This window comes from Lampris incognitus, chromosome 9 (genome assembly GCF_029633865.1).
Source record: "Lampris incognitus isolate fLamInc1 chromosome 9, fLamInc1.hap2, whole genome shotgun sequence".
Taxonomy (NCBI): Eukaryota; Metazoa; Chordata; class Actinopteri; order Lampriformes; family Lampridae; genus Lampris; species Lampris incognitus.
The window spans coordinates 50,789,465-50,809,701 of NC_079219.1; the positions used below are offsets into that span (position 1 = coordinate 50,789,465).

General features: G+C 45.6%; 1 protein-coding gene across 1 annotated transcript in view; it reads left to right on the top strand.

Annotated features, from left to right (window-relative positions):
* scap (SREBF chaperone) overlaps positions 1-20,237 on the top strand; it is an 89,283-nt gene that overhangs the window by 63,539 nt on the left and 5,507 nt on the right. Inside the window, exons 11-17 of the mRNA XM_056285831.1 lie at positions 1,526-1,624; positions 6,656-6,868; positions 7,625-8,010; positions 8,835-8,987; positions 16,509-16,710; positions 17,477-17,592; positions 18,206-18,764. Coding sequence (XP_056141806.1) covers positions 1,526-1,624; positions 6,656-6,868; positions 7,625-8,010; positions 8,835-8,987; positions 16,509-16,710; positions 17,477-17,592; positions 18,206-18,764 — 1,728 coding nt within the window. The remainder of the gene's footprint in view (positions 1-1,525; positions 1,625-6,655; positions 6,869-7,624; positions 8,011-8,834; positions 8,988-16,508; positions 16,711-17,476; positions 17,593-18,205; positions 18,765-20,237) is intronic.

Consider the following 20,237-nt stretch of genomic DNA (forward strand, 5'->3'; position numbering starts at 1 on the left):
AGCCAGCTCTGGCCCCTCTTGTACAGGACACCTGTGTTAGTCCATTCCGGTTTATTGTCCAGATCCACCCCCAGGTACTTATAAGTCAAGTCAATTTTATTTGTATATTCCAATATCAAAAATTACAAATTTGCCTCAAGGGGCTTTACAACAACACAACACCCTGTCCTTAGACCCTCGCATCGATTAAGGAACGACTCCCTAAAAAAAACCACCCTTTAACAGGGAGAAAAATTAGGAAGAAACCTCAGGGAGAGCAACAGAGGAGGGATCTCCCTCCCAAGACGATTATATGAAATAAGAACTAATAATGAATAATAGTAATAATAATGAAATGAGGATTAAGATTATAGCTCTGGACCAACTCCACGCCCTCTCCCTGGATAGACACGGGAGATAGAGGAGACCCCAGTCCTCCTAAAATCCACTGTGTCCTTTGTCTTGCGGATGTTGAGTAGCAGGTGGTTCTGCTCACACCACATCAAAACTGTCCACCAGTTGTCTGTACTCAATCTCCTGGTCTCCACCGACACATTCCACAATAGCAGAATCGTCCGAGAACTTCTACAGATGGCAAGTATCCGTGTTGTGCCTGAAGTCCGAGGTATAGAGGGTGAAAAGGAAGTGAGCCAGAACTGTCCCCTTGGGGGTGCCAGTGCTGCTCACCACCCGGTCCGACACACATCCCTGCAGCCGTACAAACTGGTCTGTTGGTCATGTAGTTCGTAATCCAGGAAACAATGGGGAAGTCCACCTGCATCCTCAGCAGCATATCCACAAGTTAAGTAAGGGCTGTATGGTGTTAAATACACTGGACCCTCACAGTGCTGCGAGCCTTATCTCAATGGGAGTGAGCTTTGTGCAGCAGGTAGATGAGGGCATCATCCAGACCAATGTCCGCCTGGTAGGCAAGCTGCAGGGGGTCCAAGGATGTTTTCACCATGGACCTCGTGTGCATAACATAACAGATACAATTACTTTCAGAAATTTAGTCTGTTACTTCATGCAAAATTTTACTAAAAATGTGCCATAATATTCTCTAATTAACTTAAAAACGGATCGTTAGCATTGTTCTGTAAATTCAAATTCTGGAAGTGTAAGTTGCGTGCCGCTAACAGTTGCCAGTATGAATTGCAAGCAGCAAGTTAGTGCACAGCTAACGGAAACGACTCTGTGTTGCCAACGACAAGCTAAAGGAACGGTAACAAATATTCAGTTCTGCTTTAACCTGAACAACATAAACACTGGAAGTGTCCCCAGAAAAGAAAACCAGCAGACTGACATCTGAAACATCAATGTGTCCTTCCACAAACCTGTCTCATCCAAACACTCACATTATCAATCCCTGAGGGCCAAGGTTGTCATTGATTGTGTATTTGCCCTATGATTGTGAAGTTGTGTGGCGCGAGGAAAAGTGCAGAAGTATAACTAAAGGTGGAATAAAGGAGATGAGGTTAAGACGTAGTGTGAGGGTCGTAGGTGTCATTCAGAGCTGTGGTGTGATGTCTATGACTTGTCGTTGTAGGAGTTTTGTCTGTTTGCTGTGGTGGGGCTGGTGTCCGACTTCTTCTTGCAGATGTTCTTCTTCACCACGGTGCTGTCTATAGACATCCGTCGCATGGAGGTGAGAGCTCTCTCTCTCTCTCGCTGTCTCTCATTCTCTCTTTCTCTCACACTCACTCACACACACTTGGTCTGGGTTACACATATACATACAGTTACACACACTTTTTCTTGAATACATTTACCCACCCACACACACCCACACGCACACATTCATTTACACACTTACATACACTTGCCCACACTCACCCATTGACCCAGGCTGTGTTTCCATCTAAATGTTAAATGAATTTAGATGTGGTTTTTAGATGTGGTTTCCAATAGTAAATAATCAGCCTAACTATTCCCAAGCTGCTTCTAGACTACATCATCAGAAACACTCTAAAGACAGTTGGAGGAAGAGGATGTAATCAACCTACATGCCGTTAGAGAAATGATTCATTTTCATTTTCCTTACGTTTAATCACCATTTTGTACACATCAGCATTTCCATTGTAAAAAAGAAAAAGTGTTTTGGCAATTTTAACGGGTTTTGTGTCTCAAAATGTAGCACGTCCATTCAGCTTTTACACCTACACTAGCTTGATGGAAGCATAGCTGTAGTAAGTGACGTACTGTCTGTCCCTCAGTCACACACCTCAGTCGCGTATGTCGATATATGAGATATATTGCATCATATTGTATCGTATGTATCATATCGTACAAGGTATATTGTATCGTATGTATCGTGTCATACGAGGTATATTGTATCATATGTATCGTATCATACGAGGTATATTGTATCATATGTATCGCATCGTACGAGGTATATTGTATCGTATATCGGTCACACAGAGGTGAGATGGTGATCGATCAGCTTGTGGTTTCTATCTGACGTGTTTCTTACAAAAAAAAAAAATCAAAAAAAATGTTTCCTTGTCACGTACACTCACCCACCCACTGGTATGTTTAAGTAGTGTTTAGCTCACTGCCTTGGCAAACTGGGATTAACTCCATAATCTGGTTTAAAAGCCTGCACATGAATAAAAACCCCTTAAGAAGCCCCCTAATCCCTCATATGCAAAACACGTGCACACATAAATTAAAAATGCTCCCCGGCTAATTGGAGTTAACCAAGACCACATAACTTACTGATATTGTGATATTTCATCTTTAATGAATTTAGGTTTCTTCTCAAATTTATAATGTGTTATGTCCCATGATTTTGGTGTGCTTAAACTTCCGTCAGTTCCTTTGTATATATGGAAAGACTACAACTACTACTACTACTACTACCACTACTTTCGGCTGCTCCCATTAGGGGTCGCCACAGCGGATCATCCGTTTCCATTTCTTCCTGTCCTCTGCATCTTCCTCTGTCACACCAGCCACCTGCATGCCCCCCCCCCCACCACATCCATAAACCTCCTCTTTGGCCTTCCTCTTTTCCTTTCCCTTGCAGCTCCATATTCAGCATCCTTCTCCCAATATACCCAGCATCTCTCCTCCACACATGTCCAAACCATCTCAATCTTGCCTCTCTTGCTTTGTCTCCAAGCCATCCAATCTGAGCTTTCTGTCTAATATGCTCGTTTCTAATCCTGTCCTTCTTCGTCACTCCCAATGAAAATCTTAGCATCTTCAACTCTGCCACCTCCAGCTCCGCCTCCTGTCTTTTCATCAGTGCCACTGTCTCCAAACCATACAACATAGCTGGTCTCACAACCGTCTTGTAAACCTTCCCTTTAACTCTTGCTGGTAACCTTCTGTTGCAAATCGCTCCTGACGCTCTTTTCCACCCACTCCACCCTTCCTACGCTCTCTTCTTCACCTCTCTTTTGCACTCCCCATTACTTTGGACAGTTGATCCCAAGTATTTAAACTCATATGCCTTCTTCACCTCTACTCCTTGCATCCTCACCATTCCACTTACCTCCCTCTCATTCACGCATATGTATTCCATCTTGCTCCTACTGACTTTCATTCCTCTTGTCACTAGTGCATACCTCCACCTCTCCAGGCTCTCCTTAACCTGCACCCTACTCTCGCTACAGAACACAATGTCATCCGCAAACATCATAGTCCACGCAGACTCTGCCTGATCTCATCCGTCAACCTGTTCATCACCATTGCAAACAAGAAAGGGCTCAGAACCGATCCTTGATGTAATCCCACCTCCACCTTGAACCCATCTGTCATTCCAACCGCACACCTCACCACTGTCACACTGCCCTCATACATATCCTGCACCACTCCTACATACTTCCCTGCAACTCCCGACTTCCTCATACAATACCACACCTTCTATCTCAGCACCCTGTCGTATGCTTTCTCTAAATCTACAGACACAATGTAACTCCTTCTGACCTTCTCTATACTTCTCAGTCAACATTCTCAAAGCAAACATCTCATCTGTAGTGCTCTTTCATAGCATGAAACCATACTGCTGCTCGCTAATCGTCACCTCTCCTCTTAACCTAGCTTCTATTACTCTTTCCCATATCGTCATGCTGTGGCTGATCAACTTTATACCTCTGTAGTTGCTACAGTTCTGCACATCGCCCTTTTTCTTGAAAATCGGTACCAGTATGCTTCTTCTCCACTCCTCAGGCATCCTCTCACTTTCAAAGGTTGTGTTGAATAATCTAGTTAAAAACCCCACTGCCATCTCTCCTAAACATCTCCATGCCTCCACAAGTATGTCATCAGGACCAACTGCCTTTCCACTCTTCATCCTCTTCATCGCTGCCCTCACTTCCTCCTTGCTAATGCACCGCACTTCCTGATTCACTATCCCAAGATCATCCAACCTTCTCTCGCTTTCTCATTTTCTTCATTCATCAACTCTTCAAAGTATTCCTTCCACCTCCTCAGCACACTCTTCTCGCTTTTCAGCACATTTCCATCTCTATCCTTGATCGCCCTAACCTGCTGCACATCCTTTGCAGCTCGGTCCCTCTGTCTAGCCAATCAGTACAAGTCCTTTTCTCTTTCCTTATTGTCTAACCTCTCATACAACTAACCATACACCTTTTCCTTTGCTTTTGCCACCTCTCTCTTTGCTTTACACTGCATCTCCTTGTACTCCTGTCTACTTTCTTCAGCTCTCTGACTGTCCCACTTCTTCTTTGCCAACCTCTTCCTCTGTACTTTACTCAAGGCTCAGCGTTTTCGGTTTTTACCGATTTTCACGGAAAAATGCCCCGATTTTTAAATGGATTTTCACCCGGATTTTATGTTTCCACGAATCCAAAAGTTGTTCCTGTTTATGTGAGGTTATGTATGAGTGTCCTCTTGTGGCGAAATTCAGCGTGCTGGATGGCTTTGAAAAATAAAAACCGAAAACGCTGAGCCTTGACTTTACTGTACTTCCTCATTCCACTACCAAGTCTCCTTGTCTTCCTTCCTCTGTCCTGATGACACACCAAGTAACTTCCTAGCTGTCTCCCTCACTATTTCTGCAGTGGTTGCCCAGCCATCTGACAACTCTTCACTACCACCCAGTGCCTGTCTTAACTCCTCCTTGGACTCTGCACAACAGTCTTCCTTCTTCAACTTCCACCATTTGATCTTTGGCTCTGCCTTCACTCGCTTCCTCTTCTTGGTCTCCAAAGTCATCCTACAGACCACCATCTGATGCTGCCTAGCTACGTTCTCTCCAGTCACCACCTTGCAGTCGCCAATCCCTTTCAGATCACGCCTCCTGCATAAGATATAGTCCACCTGTGTGCACTTTCCTCCACTCTTTTACGACACCCTGTGTTCCTTCCTTGTCCCGAAATATGTATTCACCACAGCCATTTCCATCCTTTTCGCAAAATCCACCACCATCTGTCCTTCCACATTTCTCCCCTTGACACCATATCTACCCATCACTTCCTCATCACCCCTGTTCCCTTCACCAACATGCCCATTGAAGACCACTCCAATCACCACTCGCTCCTCCTTGGGTACACTCTCCACCACTTCTTCCAACTCATTCCAGAATTCCTCTTTCCCTTCCATCTCATACCCAACTTGTGGGGCATATGCACTGATAACATTAATCAATACGCCCTTGATTTCCAGCTTCATTCTCATCACTCTGTGTGACACTTTCTTCCCCTCCAACACACTGTTGACATACTCTTCCTTCAGAATTAACCCTACCCCATTTCTACTCCCATTCGCACCATGGTAGAAGAGTTTGAACCCACCTCCGATGCTCCTGGCCTTACTCCCCTTCCACTTGGTCTCTTGAACACACAGTATACCTACCTTTCCTCTTTCCATCATATCAGCCAGTTCTCTCCCTTTACCAGTCATAGTGCCAACATTCAAAATTCCGACACTCACCTCCACACTCCTACCCTTCCTCCTCTCCCACTGCCTCTGGATTTGCCTTGCCCCTCTCCTTCTCCTTCACCCAACAGTAGCATAGTTTCCACCGGCACCCTGCAGGCCAACAGTACCGTCGGCGGTCGTTGGTAACCCGGGCCTTGACCGATCCGGTATGGAAATCCGATTTATGATCCGCATATTTGATTTGGATTTTACGCTGGGTTTTACACTGGATGCCCTTCCTGACGTAACCCTCCCCATTTATCTGGGCTTGGGACCGGCACTACGAACGCACTGGCTTGTGCATCCTCAGTGGCTGGATTTGTATATGGAAATAAACATGGCTATTGAAATACATTCATATTTGATTCTGATTGGGAATAACACTCTAATAAGATGCATTCTTTGCTGTCCAGTTTATGCACACAGTGAGATATGGCAGCACAGACTTCATATTAAAGAACTTCTTACCTCATAAGGGGATCCAGTAAGTCAATATGACAACCAAAATATGTGGGAAAATGTAATAAAATAAAATATTTTTACCACAAGACCATTTTGACCATTCAGTGGCCATTTTGATCAATTTGACCATGCAGTATATACTCAGTCACATTGACATATCTATAAGTGATCTTTGTTTTTTGTTTTTATTTCCCTAAATCCAAAAATCAAGTTGAATTGAATGCAGACTTGGTACCCGGACTTTAGTGAGTCAACTGCCCCTGGACATATAGAGGTTTAAAAAAAAGAATTAAAAATGACTCATCCATCCATCTCTGCCCCACACAAGCTGGCTGACCTAAACCGGCGCCTGCCGGCTGAAGCTGGCCTGCCACCCTCCAAACCGGGGCCCCTGCGTTCCCGAGAGGTGCCTCCTCCCCCGCGGCCCTCTCCCCACACCATCACCCTGCAGACCCCTGCCTTCAGGAACCTGAGACTCCCCAAGAGGCTGCGTGTCATCTATTTCCTGGCCCGCACGCGCCTGGCTCAGCGCATCATCATGGTGAGGAGGCACTATGACTATCATCTGGAGAGCCATGTATAGAGTTCCTGCCCTGTGCTGGTAGCACACTGTCTTAATTGACAGTCCAAACTCCTGTCTTTGTACTAGATTAAGAGACCTTGAATCTGAAACGAAAAGGCTGGCCAGAACTGTCTCATCTAGTAACATGAGGTTCTCTTGCACAAGGCGCCTTACCCCCAATTGCTTCTTTGGCCATCAGTATTGTGCTCGTACTTCTGGGTTTCATGCTAACCATGAAAACTTTACAAATTTAGCTGTCTTTACTGTCAAATGATAGCAAAATGGTATATATGAGTAAATGCAACTTAAGCAATGTAAACTCAGGCATTCTCAGTTGTACCTGCTGCCTGCAGGTGTCTTAACATGAAACTGCCCAAATGTTCGCACAGACTCTTTTTGTTCAACTTGGTGGTTGTTTTACTTGAGTTTATAAGGTGAGCTAATAAGTCCAGTTATGGTTTAGCTTTGTATCACATGATGCTTAACTATTGAGTAAGTCTAAATGAGATTGCTGTAGGAGGCAAGAACATATAGCTTATCAAGCAGGTTGAATTGAAAATAAATGCAAAATATAAAGTCAGTGTCATATAAAAAATGAAGTAAATCACATCATAGATTAGATAAATGGGTAGAGAGGGCATAGGTTGGTCCTTCTGAGCCACCTTCTGCCTGAGCTAAGCTACTCCCTATCAGCATTGATTGGAACACAACGACTTGTTTTGTTTCTATTCTCAGGTCGGCACAGTGATCTGGATCGGCATCCTGGTCTACACCGACCCAGCTGGCCTCCGCACCTACCTGGCCGCCCAGGTAACGGAGCAAAGCCCACTGGGAGATTCTGGTGGCGGGGGCCTTCCCCCTCACTTGGGTGTGGCCCCCGTCATGCCTGGAGGAGACCCCGCCAGCACCCTTAGTGTCCTCCCTGCCCCCGAGCCCACCCCGCTGCCTGAGAACCAATCGCAGGGCCATCACGGTTCGGCCAGGGTGGGCCCCCAGCACCAAGCCCCACCTGCTGTGCCCCAGATCACCTGGGGGTCGGAGGATGAGGAGGGGTGGAGGAGGCTGTCCTTCAGACACTGGCCTTCCCTCTTCAGCTATTACAACATCACGTTAGCCAAGAGGTGGGTGGGGGATTAAATGGATGTTTTCACAACAGCAGATACTTGCCAATTTTCACTGTTTCCTCACCCACAAAGATTTTGAAGATAGAATGTAACTCTCAAAGCTCCGTTGCGTCGTTGCCATTGCTCACAATAGCAGATGCATCCTAGAATTCACAAGCCACACCGTTTCATTAGATTTTTAAGAGGAAGGAAACCTTGGCTGAAGATCTTGGTTGGCTGCTGGCCAAAACAATCAGACCTGACACTGATTTATCAGCTGCAGTGACTGTTTATCAGGATTCGGCTGCGTTTGATTTCCTAGTCAGCTGCCAGCACAGTGGTACTCTACTAAAGACGGGTTAGGATTATGAGTTTGTCTGCTTATCATTTCCAGCCAACACCAGTGCTCTGTAAATTACAATGTTGAAATAAAAAAACATTCCGAGGTTGTGACCCATGGCTAGCTTTAGCGACAGCCGGCCTTGTGAAAGTGTCATTGGCTTAATATTGACGGCCACTGTGGCAACATTTTTGCAGCACACATCACACAAACTCCATTTGCAAGAGTTCCTGTCTTGCTGCCTTCACCAAATGGCTGCTTCTCTGTGTGTTGCTTTGCAGAACATCTCACGACCAATGAAAACTCATTATTTTACCAGCCCACTACCAAACTTGCTCATTCACATTCATGTTCAAATGGGAGTGAATTTGTGATTTATAGATACTTAGATATACAAAGTACATTACAAAAATGCACGCGTCCATTTAGAATAATGTTCTCAAACTAATGTTGAATTTTTTTTTCCATCATAAACGAGGCTTCAAATGTGGTGTTTCTGCAGATACATCAGCATCCTGCCCATCATTCCCGTCACCCTCCAGCTCACACCCCAGGAGGCCCTCGAGACACGTCACCCTCAGGACACCAGACATCCTCCCCCACCGCCATTCCCCAAAGTCTCCACAGACCTACAGACTGACCTCACCCTCTACAAGTTAGTACTGACATACACACACTTCGCGCTTAGAAAGAAACTACGCTTGGGCCTTGCAAATTAAGGCTACACAAAACTGACCAAAAAAAAAAAAAAATCTCATTGGTTGTCTTTTTCAGAGTCTTGCAAGAGTAAATGAAATTGTGGTACATGTGGACACAGATTATTCTCCACACGTTCTTTGTCATGTGAAGACTACTGTAATGCGGCTTTTCTAAAATTTGACTTTTTGGCATGGGAATCTGCACAGCACAAGAGTATCTGATTCAGACTCTTGTGCTTTGGTATTTACACAGTAGAGAAAAAAATAGTTTGCAGCATTAGCAGGACAGAGTCAGAGAGAATATTAATCATTGCACAAGTCATTTATGTCCTCATGCAAATCCACACGCCTACACACAACCAGAGAAGGCTGGGCCCAAACCATTTGAAAGCCCTCGACCTTTATGCTCTGCACCAGTGTTAATGGATTGTTTGTACAGTGGATATTGAAGCCACCTCTGGAGGTTCCTCTCCAGGAGTCCTCCAGCTGCAGGTGAAGGTAGACCGGGAGGTGATTACCATCCAAGGCCAAGGTCACATAGATTTCTGGCATAGATACCAGGGAGTATAAAGTGTCATAGACAAGGCTATGGCCACCGTGCACAAAGGTTTGTGAATTTTTCTTACACAACATTCAAGCACAAAGACACACACCCAAACATGTATAAGCAGACATGTAATGAATAGCAATACATACACATGCACACACACTTACATATTTACACACACAGCCACAACTTCCTTGGCTCTGTATTTTTGTAGACAAATCCTAGGATGAATAAAGCCGAGGATTGGGGGATATGGTGTTGGCATGGTTTAGCAGATTCCTGAAAACTAGAAAAAAATGATGAAAATTGAAAATGATCACTTCCAGGTCTGGAAAAATGGCATTTGTCAAAAAGTTATAAAAGTGTCATGGAAATTCAGTCATAATCTGTTCAACTGTTGAGGTTTTTGAAAACCTTGATAATCTTATTGATGTAGTTAACCTTCAAGAAATGTTCACCTAAATGGTAAATTTCCTGGTTACATGAATGCATGTAGTTTACCAAAACAACAACTTTAAAGGTCAGATAAAAAATGTATGCTGCGCTTCTTCTTTCGGCTGGTCCCATTAGGAGCCGCTACAGCGGATCCTTGGATTCCATCTTTTCCTGTCTTCTGCATCTTCCTCTGTCACATCAACCACCTGCATGTCCTCCCTCACCACATCCATAAAGCTCCTCCTTGGCCTTTGTCTTTTCTTCCTGCCTTGCAGCTCCATATTCAGCATCCTTCTCCCAATATACCCAGCATCTCTCCTCCACACATCCAAACCATCTCAATCTTGCCTCTCTTGCTTTCTCTCTAAACCATCCAACCTGAGCTGTCCCTCTAATATACTCGTTCCTAATTCTGTCCTTCTTTGTCACTCCCAATGAAAATCTTAGCATCTTCAACTCTGCCACCTCCAGCTCCGCCTCCTGTCTTTTCATCAGTGCCACTGTCTCTGAACCATACAACATAGCTGGTCTCACAACCATCTTGTAAACCTTCCCTTTAACTCTTGCTAGTACCCTTCTGTCACAAATTACTCCTGACACTCTTCTCCACCCACTTGCCTGCACTCTCTTCACCTCTCTTCTGCACTCCCTGTTACGTTGAACAGTTGACCCCAAGTATTTAAACTCATCCACCATCATCACCTCTACTCTGCATCCTAATCATTCCTCCCTCTCATTCACGCATAGGTATTCCATCTTGCTCCTGCTGATTTTCATTCCTCTTCTCTCCAGTACATACCTCCACCTCTCCAGGCTCTCCTCCACCTGCTCCCTACTCGCTACAGATCACAATGTTGTCCGCGAACATCATAGTCCATGGAGACTCCTACCTGATCTTGTCCATCAATCTGTTTATCACCATTGCAAACAAGGAAGGGCTCAGAGCCGATCCTTGAGTAATCCCACCTCCACCTTGAACCCATCCGTCACTCCTACCACACACCTCACCACTGTCAAACTGCCCTCATACATATCCTGCACCACTCATACATATTTCTCTGCCACTCCCTACTTCTGCATACGATACCACACCTCCTCTGTGGTTGATCAACTTTATACCTCTGTAGTTGCTACAGTTCTGCACATTGCCCTTATTCTTGAAAATCAGTACCACTATGCTTCTTCTCCACTCCTCAGGCATCCTCACTTTCCAAGATTGTGTTAAACAATCTAGTTAAAACCTCCACTGCCATCTCTCTTAAACATCTCCATGCCTCCACAGGTATGTCATCAGGACCAACTGCCTTTCCACTCTTCATCCTCTTCATAGCTGCCCTCACTTCATCCTAATCCACTGTACTTCCTGATTCGCTATCCCCACATCATCCAACCTTCTCTTGCTCTCATTTTCTTCATTCATCAGCCCCTCAAAGTACTCCTTCCACCTACTCAACACACTCTCCTCAAATGTCAGCACATTTCCATCTCTATCATTCATCACCCTGACCTACTGCACATCCTTCCCAGCTCGGTCCCTCTGTCTAGCCAATCGGTACAAGTCTTTTTCTCCTCCCTTAGTGCCCAGCCTTTTCTTTTGCCTTCGCCACCTCTTTCTTCACTTTATGCTGCATCTCCTTTTACTCCTGTCTACTTTCTTCATCTCTCTAATCATCCCACTTCTTCTTCGCCAACCTCTTCCTCTGTATACTTTCCTGTACTTCCTCATTCCACCACCAAGTCTCCTTGTCTTCCTTCCTCTGTCCAAATGACACACCAAGTACCTTCCTAGCTGTCTCCCTCACTATTTTTGCAGTGGTTGTCCAGCCATCCAGCAACTCTTCACTACCACCCAGTGCCTGTCTTAACTCCTGCCTGAACTCCACACAACAGTCAGCCTTCTTCAACTTCCACCATTTGATCTTTGGCTCTGCCTTTACTCTCTTCCTCTTCTTGATTTCCAAAGTCATCCTACAGACCACCATCCACTTTCACCACCTTTCAGTCTCCAATCTCTTTCAGATTGCACCTCCTGTATGAGATATAGGCCACCTGTGTGCACCTTCCTCCAACCTTATATGTCACCATGTGTTCCTTCCTCTTGTTGAAATACTCATTTACCTTGTTGCAAAATCCACCATCATCTGTCCTTCCACATTCCTCTCCTTTACATCATACCTACCCATCACCTCCTCATCACCTCTGTTCCCTTCACCAACATGGCCATTGAAGTCTGCTCCAATCACCACTCTCTCCTCCTTGGGTACACTCTTCACCACTTCATCCAACTCACTCCCGAATTCTTCTTTCTCTTCCATATGCGCTGACAACATTCCTTTTTTTCTTCCTTTTTCTCCCCAATTGTATCCAGCCAATTACCCCACTCTTCCGAGCCAGAAGAGTGGGGTAATCCCAGTAGCTGCTCCACTGCCTCTGCCGATCCGGGGAGGGCTGCAGACTACCACATACTTCCTCCGATACATGTGGAGTCGCCAGCGCTTCTTTTCACCTAACAGTGAGGAGTTTCGCCAGGGGGATGTTGCATGTGGGAGGATCACACTACCCCCCCCCCCAGTTCCCCCCCGGAACAGGTGCCCTGACCGACTAGAGGAGGCACTAGTGCAGCGACCAGGACACATACCCACATCCGGCTTCCCCCCCGCAGACACTGCCAATTGTGTCTATAGGGATGCCCAGCCAAGCTGGAGATGACAGGTGGATTCAAACCGGCGATTCCCATGTTGGAAGGAAACAGGATAGACCATCACGCCACCCGGATGCCCCTGCTGAGAACATTCTTCATCACACCTTCGATTTCCAGCTTCATACTCATCACTCTTTTGGACACTCTCTTTACCTCCAACACACTCCTGACATGCTCTTCCTTCAGGATTACCCCTACCCCATTTTCCCTCCCATTCTCACCATGGTAGAAAAGTTTGAACCCACCTCCAGTGCTCCTGGCCTTACTCCCCTTCCACCTGGTCTCTTGCACACACAGTGTATTTACCTTCCTTCTCTCCATCATATCAGCCAGCTCTCTCCCTTTACCAGTCATAGTGCCAACATTCAAAGCTCTGACTCCCACCTTCACACTCTTCCCCTTCTTCCTCTCCCATTGCCTCTGCACATGCCTTCCCCCTCTCCTTCTCCTTCGCCCAACAGTAGCATAGTTTCCACCGACACCCTGCTGGCCAGCAGTACCGGTGGTGGCTGTTGGTAACCCTGGCCTCAACCAATCCGGTATGGAAATCTGATTTATGATTTGCATATTTGGTTTGGCAAAGGTTTTATGCCGGATGCTCTTCCTGATGCAACCCTCCCCATTTATCCAGGCTTGGGACCGGCACTGAGGATGCACTGGCTTGTGCATCTTCAGAGGCTGGATTTACAAAAAATGTATACAATTGTTGAATATAGGACTATTGGTTATTGAAGTTGCACTATTCTTTTAAGGATTAATAATTTGAAAAATTAAATTTGATTTGTAAAAAAGTTAATTATGTCAAAGTTTTGAAACATTTTGGAATTGAACAGGAATCCTCAAAGGCCCGTGTCAAAGAAAGCGGGATCAATTCTGATATGGTCTGTAATCAGCTTAGAAATGGGTATTTTGGAATTTCTTTTGATTTTACTTTAATGTCTTGAAACATTCTCTAGCAGGTAAAATTTTGGTAATGTGTATTTCTGTGTGTAACAGTCACAGACTGGTGTAGTGGCCAATGGTTATCTTATCTTTGCTAACAAAAAAAAAAATGTCCAGGGCAAGAGGACAAAGAATGGAGTGTTTATCTCTTCCTCCAACAATATCGACTCCCGCTGTCAGGCCCCGCCCACTTACTCACCGACCCCACCTGATTGGCTGACAAGTTGCTCGTAAGATGCCGGTGGTGTGCGACGTCACAGCGGATGGTTTATCCCGTGTGGTGTGAACTCAGTTTCACCGGGTTTCTCCCCCCCACCCCCACCCCCCCAGCTGTATTTCCCACCACATATCATACTTTGGGCTGAGAACAAAGCACACAACCACCACATTGTTGCGTTGTGAAAGGAGAGCAGAAGAAGGGAGGAGACCTCAGTGGTCACAGAGCAATCTCCAGACTTCCCCCCAGATTCACCAGGCAACCGGGCTGTTTTCCACCGCAGAGTAAAGCCTGCCAACACAGCTGGTCAATTGTGCTGTGGTCATTGGTGGGTCAGTTTGAAGAAAAAAAACAAACTTCAAAGTTACGTTTTAAAGATTTTCTCCCGGTTGACTGACGGCTTTTGTCTAACTTGATGGAAGAATAGTAGAGCAGAGGTGTTATTCATTAGACGAGAGGAATTTACCAAAATATTTACAATATTGAAGTTGTTTTTTTTTTTTACATCGGTGTGAAAAACAAGGGATCCATCGTATGGGGAGGTTTTTACACAAGGGCAGGTTATTATTCCTGAGACTGACTGCTCTCTGCTCCGTTGCATAAGGCAGTGATTTAGCACGCTGATTGACAGGTGGAAGGTCAGGTTCACGTTTATCTTGCGGCTGGTAAATATGAGCTTGATAAAGGCTTTGCATGAGGATACTGATTCTAATTTATCTTAACACACAAGTGGAACAGTGTAATTAGAGTCAAGCTAACGATGACAGTGATCACCATCATATGAATATTACTAGTGATAGCACTCATACAGATATGTAGAAGAGCAAGAAGAGTGCTAATAGAAGTCATTTTCATAGTAAGTAGTTGTAATAATACTTATTACAGTAATAATGATATTAAACACGTTAGACAGGAAATATCAAGCTTTTTTACAAAGGTGATACTAGTAGTTGTAGGTCCTACACAAGTATTAGTAGTGACAGTATCAAAGGAAGAAGTACAGATAATATACTGAGAATTTGAATCTGGAGTGTACATACCTTACATTTGAACACACACACACACACAGGCACGGTGTGAGAGAAGGCTATAACTGGGTTAAGGTCAGCTTCCTGTCACATTCCTCAGCTATGAGACCCGACCTTCCTTCCACATCGCAGACAGTCACAGTTCACTTGTGCAGGAGGCGCAGTGTGCTTGACTCACTCGCACATTCCCACGTCCCTCAGGACTGGGAAGGCAGACAACTATTCAGAATGTAATTTTTCTGCCCCTTGGCTTGTTTCCCCATCTCTTTGCTATGTGCTGCTCCATTCATACACACCCTACATATACACAGTGTGGGTCAAAGGGTGTGGAACTGAGACCACCAGGGTGAAGGGGTCCACTCCCATTCGAACCCCACTCACTTTTATTCATGTTACTGTGCCTGGCCATGTTGTTGCTTCAGCGCTAACATGTGTTGCCTAGGTTACATGAAGTAACGCAGGTGAAGACATTTTGTAGAATGGCGATTACAAACTGTTCAAAGTCTCGTAGTTGGTGCAGGTGGCTGCAGTGTGTTCTTGCTGTATGATGTAGTGCCTTGGTCTCCGCCAGTGGCAGTCAGAGGTGTTTTTATAAAGGACCAGTTTCACTGGTGTAGCAAGTCCCGTCGCCCTGTTGCCACCCCAACACCACATTCCACACCTGCAGACAACAGGTTGTAGTTTCCTGCTGAGACCAACAGAGGTCAGTAGAGGCATGCCACACATTGTTCATGTGTGCTTGCATGTCATTTCCAAGTATTCGATTAAAAGAGACGTTTTGATGTCGGCCATAAGTGGACCACGCTTGGCTTTGCATCAGGGAGACACTGCAGAACAGAGGTGTGTTTTTCCTGGGAGTTACTTAGCACTTGATGACCGTGTTCCATTCTGTGTAACTTGTTTGAAGGGGATTGAATTTTTGCAGGGGATGCTGGGAAGCAGGAAGGAGTTAGGTGTCCACCTGAGTAAACTAACAAGAGTGACACGTGTGCTGCTGTATGGCTTACATCACATCACATCACATCACATCACATCACAGTACAGCACAGCACAGCACAGCACATCACAGCACAGCACATCTGTGCAGCAGCCCGTCCTTTTAACGCTCCGGTCATTTACTTCCCAAGCTGTGTAGTGAACGCTCTGCTGCTTTATTGCGTGGCTTGGGTTGTAGTTTTTGTGGGTGCAGAGTTTTGTATTGTACTAAGATCAGGCCCGCCTGTGTTATTCAGACCTGCCGAGGTCAAAACTCCAGCAACATTTGTATTATAGAGAACAACTTTGTTGTTAGTTGTTCTATATAATACAAGTGTTGCTGGAGTTTTGACCTCTTTAGACTTTTTTCCCCTCTGCATGCATGTTGGAGGTAGGTGAAGTTGTAGCAGAAACCCCGACTCTGCTTCTGCATTATTCACACCTGCTGTCAAGCAAATTAACCGAACTGTGTGGCAGGAGGTAAAGAGATTAATGTAAATGAAACTGATTATGCACCTTTCATTTACGTGGATCGTTGGTTGGTTTCCACTGTTTTGCTAAAAAAAAAAGACATTCTTAACTCTGACCAGGGGAAATGTTGTCTCTCTCTCTCTCACCCCCCCCCCCCCCCAGGGTGGCAGCTCTGGGTCTGGCAGCCGGGGTTCTGTTGGTTCTGTTGCTCTTCTGTCTGTACCGGGTTCTGTGTCCTCGCAACTATGGACAGAATGGTGTTTCCCATGGACGCCGTCGCCGCGGTGAACTTCCCTGTGACGACTACGGCTACTCGCCACCCGTCAGCGAGATCTCCCCGCTGCAACTGAGAGGCCACAACATGGTACCACACCGCAGGACACACACTTTTCTTTTTACGTTATCCCCCTGTTTTGGGAGAGAGAGACATTCATTTTGAAATGAGTTGCCGGTGAGAAACCCTGGTAGCAGAACTACGATGTCTTCCTTCGAACCCACCATGATAATGTTTACTAAAATGAGCTGAGCTCGGCTTTAACCAAGATGGGGAACATTTCCAGAATGTAAGGATGAGAGCTGTGATTTGGAGATGGGAAGGGAACATTTTAGACTGACTCGGTACATCACAATTGATGCTCCATTCAAACATTTCTTGCCTCTTTGAATGGAGAAAGCACTACCTCACCCATATTGCACTGATGAAAAGGACTACCTCACCCGTATTGCACTGATGAAAAGCACTACCTCACCCATATCGCACTGATGAAAAGCACTACCTCACCCATATCGCACTGATGAAAAGCCCTACCTCACCCATATCACACTGACGAAAAGCCCTACCTCACCTGTATCGCACTGATGAAAAGCATTTAACTAACAGTTAGACAAATTTTCCTCCACTTATTTTTCTGTATTCACTCTGGCTAGAGTTTTTGTCATCATAAACTGCCCAATAAGAAAATGTGTACCCTGCAGTCTAACTCTTATACAGAGTTTCAGCCAATTCCCTTTTGTTGTCAGTAAAAAGGACAAACAGCAGTTTGTCCTTACTTGCAATCAGCCTTACTAGGGGAGACTTCTTTGTTGTTGATTGTCTGTCTGTGTGTGTGTCTGTCTGTCCCCCTTTGCAGGACATTGAGTGTCTGGCCAGTGACGGTATGCTGCTGGCCAGCTGTTGTCTGGCGGGACAGATCCGCGTTTGGGACGCCCAGACGGGCGACTGTCTGACCGTCATCCCAAAGCAGGGGTGAGCTGCTCGCTGAGTGCTCTCATGGTCTCTCCTAAAGAGATGTCTGCACAAAGATGTGTGTTAAAGGGATGTGGGTGTGTCGATGCAGTTTATCAGATGTAAATCTGTGACTTAAATCAGTGATTTTAATAGATTACTGCTGTTTTTGGTTATAGAGCGCACATCCCTATGGGAGTGATGGTTGCCAGGTTGCTGCGTTACCTGTAACAAAAATGAAGTGCAGTGTAACTCACTAAGGGCCTTGGTGCATACCAAGAGCTCTGCATAAACTCAGTTTTACATACACACACCAACCTACCCCTCTACACCCTCATTTCCTCTACATACTATTTGCATTATCTGTGCAACACACACACACACTTACTCGCCCCCCCCCCCCACTTCCTCCCTCCCTCCTCTGTACTTGGTGAGCATACTTGCTGAGCTCCGATGTGCTGCCCCCATGTCTTCTAATTGAAATTGTGAACGCTCAAAGCATATGAACATAATTTTTATGTAATAATTTCCCCTGATTTCACCAGCATCTCTCCATCTTAATGAGTAGTGTGCTTGTTTGATATTGATAGTGCGCTACAACATACTGACCTCCATTTTTCTCCTCTCCTGCCAGTCTTAGGCGGAACAGCAGCAATGGTTGTTGGGAACAGCGAGATGGCTGGGAGGCTGTCAGTGGAGCCACAGAGCCGGAGAGTCTGGGCTGTGAAGGTCACAACCCCTGTGCTAGGGGTAACAGCCTATCAGAGGATGAGGGCTTCCCGCTGAGGCGACGCACAGCTCCAGCCAGACCAGCACTCTTCACAGACCAGCCTGACCTCACCCCCCTCATAGACACCAACTTCACCAGCCAGCCCCCCTCCCACCTCTCCATCCCGCCTAGGGGGGGCTTTGACTTTGGGGGGCTGGTGGAGCGAGCCTACATGGAGCATGAGCCTCCATCACCCTCCACCTGCCTGCCTCCCTGTTCCTCCTCCCCTGCCCCCTCTTCCCCCCCACAGTCGGGACCTTACCTCCAGATGAGACGGAGCCTGGGGGACAGCCCAGCACCCCAGGCCCAGGAGAGGGCCTCTGCAGCAGGGGCCCATGTGATGGCGGACTGGGACAGTTCTGTGTGGGCCATGGAGTTGAGGGGAAATCTGATAGCTGCTGGAAGGAGCAGTGGCAAGCTGGAGGTGAGTGAAATAAGTGACTGAGCATCAGTCGGTCCTTTCAGGAATTTCAGGTTGCAGAGACCAGCACACATTAAGTACGCATCATACCCATATGCACTCATCGTAATTATAATAATAGATACTGCCATTATGATTATTTGTGACGATGATGAGTCTTGATGATTTGAGGAATCAAACGTTGTCCTGCATACAGAACAGCATTCATCAGTCAGTAAAGAACTGTCTTGTGGTCACATGTGCAGCCGTTTCCCCATACTGTGATTGTCATTCACTGTCAAAGTAAGGTAAGGGAGGGTCAAAGGGCAGCAGGGTGACCTGGTGATGAAATAATATTGGTAATAATGTTGAGGAGAGGCTTCCAGTTTTTCTTACAGTTCCCTTGTTCAGTGTTTTCATTGTAGAGATTGTTCATGTCTGGGTTTTTTTACGAAACATAAAAATGCCAAATTAACGCAACGTGAAAAAAAGAATTAGGTCATCTCAGAGGATGTTTTCCAATTACAGTATTGAAATAAAATCAGAGCATTTACCCCAACCCTCTGCAGCACTCCGGTTTAGCAAAGGTCTGTAATCTGCCGCAACACACACACACACACACACAAGGTCTGGTCTAACCCACAAGTTGTTTCAAATATGCACAAATAAGTCACTTCATTATTAGATTCAGTTAGACATTCAACAGATAGACACTTTATTGATCCAGATTGAAATTGAAGCACCATTACAGCTCACATAATCCAAAAGCACACAATAGCAAGAATATAAAGAGTTGTATATTTATTTATAAAAGCAGGGTGGATCAAGAACATGGTTATAAAAATATAGCAGATTTACATAAAGAAAAAGATGCGGCATATTCACATGTTCACTTACTGCACCATTGTTGCTTATTGTACATAATAGCAAGCTGACAGATGTATATTGCACATAATTAAGTAATGAATAACTGTACTTTAGAGGCTATATGGGACATTTGTAAATTAATTACAGTATGAGTGACATTATGCAGTACTGAATATGAAAAATGACACTTAATGCCGTTGCGTCAGCGTCCACCTAGAATGCGGGGGGGGGGGTACAGAGCAGGGAACAGAACAGGGAGGAGGTACTGAGCAGGAAGCAGAACGGAGGAGGTACATGGCAGGTAGCAGAACGGAGGAGGTACACGGCAGGGAGCAGAACGGGGAGGTACACGGCAGGACGGGGAGGAGGTACACAGCAGGAGTGATTGGTGGCATTCTGTTGAGCACCTTGGGGGGATTAGTCTGATAACAGATGAAATAGTTCCAGCCTGCCTGTGTGTCTTCATCTGTGTATTCATTATGTCGGGCTGTGTGTAGTGGATGAGTTTTGTGGGTCAAAGTGCAGCGATAATTCTGTATGAGGACCCAGACCAACTGGTTTACCAGACCAGACCAGACCAGGCCAGCACAGCAGCAGACCTATGTCAGTGTGTCCATTGACTTTTTGGCT